At 52.7% G+C, this 6,349-nt stretch overlaps 1 protein-coding gene across 1 annotated transcript; it reads right to left on the bottom strand.

Annotated features, from left to right (window-relative positions):
• Positions 1-2,158: 2,158 nt before the first annotated feature.
• Positions 2,159-5,680, bottom strand: LOC117870367 (bryoporin-like). The gene is made up of 2 exons (XM_034757504.1): positions 5,410-5,680; positions 2,159-2,847 (listed from the first exon to the last, which is right to left on the bottom strand). The coding sequence occupies exons 1-2, from the start codon at positions 5,508-5,510 to the stop codon at positions 2,394-2,396; spliced, it is 555 nt and encodes a 184-aa protein (XP_034613395.1). The 5' UTR covers positions 5,511-5,680; the 3' UTR covers positions 2,159-2,393.
• Positions 5,681-6,349: the final 669 nt, after the last annotated feature.

The raw sequence follows: 6,349 nt of genomic DNA on the forward strand, positions 1-6,349 counted from the left end.
TCAGATGCCCTGGCAAAGCCTCATATTCTGGCAGGTTTCCAAAACATAACTGATGAACTCCAGCCCCAAACAACTCCCCACGGTTAACCCAGGTTTGATTTTCCCCTGAATGAGCCAGTTAGTGATGCCACCAGTCTGGTTTTCACCTGGACAGTCCCGGTTTTGGCTTGTGTGTCCGAGTGCCACTTAACAAGCCCTGATGTCTGGGTTTTTTATCTAGGTGGGAAGAGGAGGAGCAAGGGTGGGGCCTTAGGGGAAGAGGTGGGGCAGGGCCAGGGCCTTGTGGGAAGTTGTGGGGTGGGGGAGGGGCCTCAGGAGTGAGGTTACCAGCCATTAGAAAGGTGGCAACCCTAGAGCTGGTCGGCCCTGTACCTGCAGTTTCAATTTCAGCTTCACTAGGCCTCTGCACTCACTCTCCAGCCCACTGTGCTCCTAGGGAGAGGCCTGGGGATGTGGGGAGCAGCAGGTGAGTGGGCTTTAGGGGGAGGTCTGGGGATGGTGGGACAGGGGGCAGAGGGTGCTAGGGGGAAATATGGGGGTGGGGGGCAGGGGGTGAGCAGGTGTTAGGGGGAGGGCTGGGGATGGGGCAGGGGGTGTTAGGGGGAGGTCTGGGGATGGGGGGCAGGGGGTGTTAGGGGGAGGGCCGAGGATGTGAGGATGGGTCTGGCTGGGGGTACCTGGGGGTGCTAAAGGGAGCCCCATTTTACACTCTCCAATACATCGTCTCCCTGGGGTGGAATCCTGGCCCAGTGCAGTCACAGTGAGTTGCAATGGGGCCAGGAGTTCAGCCCATCTGGGAAAAGCTGCTCCACGGACGGCAGTGCCCGTGCTCAGACACACAGACTGCTCCCTGCGCTTGGCTGGTTACCAGTCTCCTGGGAGCGGCCGGGGGCCCAGTGGAAAGCCGCACACAGAGAATGGCACATAATAAGAACCCCAGGGAATGCGAGTGGCAGGGTTGGTCTCTAGGAGCACTCTGATGTTTCCCATGAAGAGGTTACCGGGGACTTCACATCGGCCATTCAAGCTGCCCTTACAGGGTTGTTACTGGGCCACGTTTGGAGCCTAACTTCAGTCGTGGCAGTGGGGATTTTAGCCCTGCTTTAAGTGGAACAATAAGGATGGAGTCACTAGCAGCACCCCCGTAGGACAGTCTAGCTACTGTGGTGATTGCGTAGCTAGAGAGACAGAAACGGTATATAGATAGACCTGGCAGAACTCGAGGGTTTCTTTTAATTTCAGTGGATAATATCGATGTTTATTTTTAAGCATTTTTTTTCTATTTTTATCAATTTAAATTTTCACAGTTGCAGGAAATTATGGAGGTGTCAGAGAATAATTATTTAACAACAGTACAGACTGAGATTCAAACATGCAACATACACACAACCTGTGAAACTCGTTGCCAGGCGATTGGGGGACCCCATCACAGTTACTAGTCAAGATGGTACCCCTTGCTCCAGGTATCCCTAAACCTCTGACTGCCAGAACCTGGGACCGGACAACAGGGGATGGATCACTTGAAATTGCCCTGTTCTGTTCATTCCCTCTGAAGCATCTGGCATTGGGCTAGATGGACCATTGGGCAGATGCAGTATGGCCATTCTTATATTCTTATGTTATGATCTTATCTACTTATCCCTTTCTTTTTGTTTCCATTACAATTTGTAACTTTTATTTAAGTTGCTTAGCCAATTATATTTTACCTAGCAAGCACACATGCAATTAAAAACAACCTTATACAGCTATACCAAAAAGTCATGCTCTTAAACATATTTCCACTTACAAGAAATGTAGCTCTTATTTGCTAATAATTCTATGTTGTCTTTTTTAGCATTATTTTTTGCAAAGCTTCTGAGAGTTTTATCACCATGATAAATGCTTAAGCTTCAGGTCTTCATATGCCAACACCTGTTATTTCAGAGGTTAAAAGATAAGCAAGAAACAACTTTTTTATAAAATCATGACAAAAACTCTGGAGGCCTGTATACTGCCCAGCCTGGGTAGACAAACATAGAATATTAGGGTTAGAAGGGACCTCTGGAGGTTATCTAGTCCAACCCCCTGCTCAAAGGAGGACCAATCCCCAAGTATTTCCCCCCCGATCCCTAAATGGACCCCTCAAGGATATAACTCACAACCCTGGGTTTAGCAGGCCAATGCTCAAAGCAATGAGCTATCCCTCCCTAGTGCACTAAAAATAGCAGTGTGGACACTGTGGCATGGGCAGCAGCTCCGGCTAGATGCCCGAGTACATACCCTGGAGGTCAGGTGAGAGTGCACTTGGGTAGCTAGCTCTTCCCACCAACCACAACGCTCTGGCCATTTTTACTGCATTAATTCCAGCAGAGCTAGCACATCGCTGTCTACTCAAGCTGGGAGAAAGAGAGAGACTATTTCCCACCAGCAGCCACCTTCTCTGTCACATCTATTTCCTTGATCTGCACGTCAATGATGGACTTATTCTGGTTGGACATGGTGGCCGTCACCTGGATCTCCTGGTTGGTCACCTCCAGCTGGTCATGTGGGACCTTTACCTGCACTTTCTTGTAGGAGTCACACGGATAGGGAGGGCCTTCATTGTACATATAGTGGTAGAGGCGCTCCATGCTGTCGAAGTGCTTCCTGCCAGCAAAGAGCTCGATGGCAAACTCATTGTAGTATTGCAAGCGGTCGTAGGGGACGGAGAACATGATGGCCAGGGTGAAAGTGTCGGACTCGTAGCTCAGCACCCCAACGCTCCCGCGGGCCGCATCGCTTGTTTTCACAAACACGCTGATCCCCGAAGAGCCGGGGGGAATGTTGGACACAGGGTTTATCTTGACCCAGCCGCTGAAACAGTAAGTCCTGGAGGAAAACACCACGGGGTTCCTTCATTACACAACATCCCTAACAATAATTAATAACTGTGTCCCAGCAGCAGGGGAATCCTGACCCTTGGGGCTGGGGTGGGTCACAGCCCAACCATTCTTCTGCAGAGAGGACATACAGGTTGCTGGACAAGAGAGCACAGCCCCACCTCGGCCAGCCCCCAGGGCAGCAGGGTTTGTTCCTGCATGACCAAGGCACTAGATAGTAGAGATAAGGGCTGGCCCCCACCCTCCGACCTGACCTGGCTGGGCTCTGCCTCCCCCACTGCCCTGCTCCCCGCTCACACAGCTGCAGCCTGCCTGCTGGGAGTGCCTGCTGCAGAGCCTGGGCTGAGGGGCTGGAGCCCAGCAGCTACCTGCAGGCTCCGGGACTGGGCAAGGAGGAGACCTCCGGCCTCAGAGTTAGCAGCAGCCAGGCTGGATCTAAGGCAGGGGGAGGAGCCAGAGCTGCCCCTCTGGGGCTGCACATGCCAGGGCTGGGCGAGGGGGGCTCTAGGTGGCAGGGTGTCTCTTGGGGAGCTCTGGGTTTTTACTGAGTGGCAGGAAGCTCTGGGCATCAGGGTGTTGACTTGGGGGGAAAGAAGGGGGAGTCTGGGTGACAGAGCTTATATTGCAGTTCTGGGTTTCCCTAGGGTGTAGGTGACTCTGGGTGGAAGGATTTTTAGTGGGGGTCACTGGCTGACATGGTTTTTGTAGGGGGTCTCATCTGGACTAGTTGTGTAATGATCTGACTGTCAAGGGGAATTTAATATGGTTGAGGTGGGGGCCAGTTGGTGGAGTGACCTTCCTGTCAAAATTCCCCTGGGGGGTTTGATTTCGAATTTGATTGTTTTCTCACAGCTTTCTTGCTAATGTGGATGAACGTCAGGTGGGGCTTGTAGCTTTTTTAAAAAAATCAAATCTTTACTGGGTATCTAACAAAAGCTTTCCTCTGTTATTTGATTTACAGACCAATGGGTTAATAAAAAAACAAACATTGTTTCAATAAATATATTGGGCTACTTTGGGGATAGTATTTAAATGACTTTGGACTATTATTGCAGTAGAAATCTGAAAGCGTTACATGGTCCTGCACATTATGTTATTACCTAAAGCGTTCAGAGACATACACAGACAGACACACACATCATACATACTCATGTGTATGAGTGTACGTGTATGTGTGTGTCCATGTTTGTGTGACTATGTGTGGGTGTAAACCTGTGAGTGTACATGACAGACACACACATATATGTAATGTGGAGGTGGTATCAATGTGACATAAATACACCGAACACCTTTACATTACATCACAGGCTTATCGCAACATCACCTGCCCCCAGTCCATCTCCCTGGGACTTAGTCAGACTTTCTAACCTCTCAAGAGGCTTCCAGCAGCTGTTTCCTTTCAAATCATGTGGCCAGGGAAACATTTCCTTCTTCTCCCTCCCCCCCTCCCCAACAAAAGTGTGATTTCCCTCCAAACACCCCCAACCCTACTCCTGGACACATACAGGGGTGGCAGGTTTGTAGAATTTTTGGTGGTCCCCAGAACAGGTCCAAGTCCTGCCCCCCCACACACCTTGTAAGCCAATATATATATATTTTTTTAAAATAATGTAAAAATGTGAGGGCTCTGGGATGGGGCTGGGAATGATGGGTTTGTGGGTGTGGGAAGGGCTCAGGCAGAGGATTGGAGTGTGGGGGTGAGGGCTGTGGGGTGGGGCCATGGATGAGCAGTTCACGGTTTGGGGGGGCTCAGGGCTGGGGCAGTGGGTTGGGGTGCGGGGAGGGTGACAGCTCTGGCTAGGGATGCGGTCTCTCGGATGGGGCAGGGCCAGGGGTGAGGAGTTTGGGGTGCAGGCAGGCTGCCCCCGGCTGAGGTCAGAGAGGAGGACTCCCCCCAGCCCTCTCCCCACTGGCAGCAGTGAGTTGCGGGGGAGGGGCTCCCCTCATCCCTCCTAGGTCCTCTCAGGTCCAGTAAGCCCCGTCACCTCCCCTGTGTTGGGTGGGGGGCAGCCTTCACATGTGCACCTCCTCCCCTGCTGTTGCCCCTCACTCTAGCCTCACTGGGGGTGGGGGATGGGGCTGCCCCTTGCCCAGCGTGGGGCAGGAGCGGTGACTACGGGAGGGGGGTCCCCCTGTGCTGGTGGAGGGTCCCACTGGAAAAGGGAAGGGTTCGTCCATCTCAGGTGGAAGGGCAGGGTCAAGGTCAGCCTTCCCTGGCACTAGTGGTGGGGGGGCGCTAGGACCCTGCGGCAGCAGTTGATGCCGGAGCTGGCAGAGCGGAGCACAATGGGGAGCTGCAGGGGGCAGCCGCCCGCTGTCCAGGGCACAGTCAGGGACACCAAGGGGAGGCGTGTGCGGGCGTCAGGTGGGGCCAAGGGAGAGACCCCGGGGACTCTCAGGGGAGAGATAGATAGATGGGATGTATGGGGACTGATAGACAGACAGATATTCAGTAGCAGACCCATACCCCACACCCTGGCACATCTGTATAGACACCAGCCGCAGACTGACTTGGGAAGTCGCGTGGAGGGGACTATGGGAACCTGCTTACCTGGGGTTCTCGAGGGTCACGTCTCTGGTGGTGTTGGTTATCTGGATGGCCACACACTTGCTTGCATTCTCCTGCTTAATCAGCTCTTCAGCGTTAGTCATCTCGCAGCAATGAGGGATTGTTCAGTAGCAGCTCCTGTGCACTGTTAGACCCACAATAGAAGTTTCCCTACGGGATGGGGAGCAAGCAGACACCGGACACAGTGTTGGTATATAATACTCTAAATGCTCTTTATTGATTACAAAACAAACCTTACTCACTCCACATTCACACCCCAAACATACTACAGTAACTCCTCCCTTAAAGTTGTCCCGGTTAACGTTGTTTCCCTGTTATGTGGCTGATCAATTAGAGAACATGCTCCTTTAAAGTTGTGCAATGCCCCCTTAAAATGTTGTTTGGCAGCCACCTGCTTTGTCCACTGCTTGCTGGAAGAGCAGCCCGTTGGAGCTAGCTGGTGGGGGCTTGGAACTAGTGTGGACCGGCAGCCCTCTTGTCAGCTCCCTCCTCCCCTAAGTTCCTTGTGCAGCAGCCGCCCAGCAGGCTACCAATTGCTGGGCAGTTCAGCTGTCCCTTCCCGCACTGTCATGTGCTGCTCCTGCCCTCTGCCTTGGAGCTGTTCCCGGGAGCCTCCTGCTTGCTCTGCAGAGGGTGGGGAAGAGGAGTGCTAATGTCAGGGTGTCCCCCTCCCTTCTTCCGCTTCTTCCCCCCCCCCGCTCCTGTACTTTATCTCAATGGAGCAGTATGGGGACACCACAGGGCTCAGGATGGAGGGAGCTTTCTGGCAGAAGCTGCTGTCTCAACTTGCTGATCTACTTAAAAAGGCAGTGTACTTTGGGTAGGGTCAGTGTACTTAAAGGGACAATGTGCGTCTCTCTCTCCTACACACGCTGTGTGTCTCTGTCTCTCTCTGCCATGCTGTTGTTGGGATATGTAAGGG

This window comes from Trachemys scripta, unplaced genomic scaffold (genome assembly GCF_013100865.1).
Source record: "Trachemys scripta elegans isolate TJP31775 unplaced genomic scaffold, CAS_Tse_1.0 scaffold_26, whole genome shotgun sequence".
In the NCBI taxonomy this organism is placed as follows: domain Eukaryota; kingdom Metazoa; phylum Chordata; order Testudines; family Emydidae; genus Trachemys; species Trachemys scripta.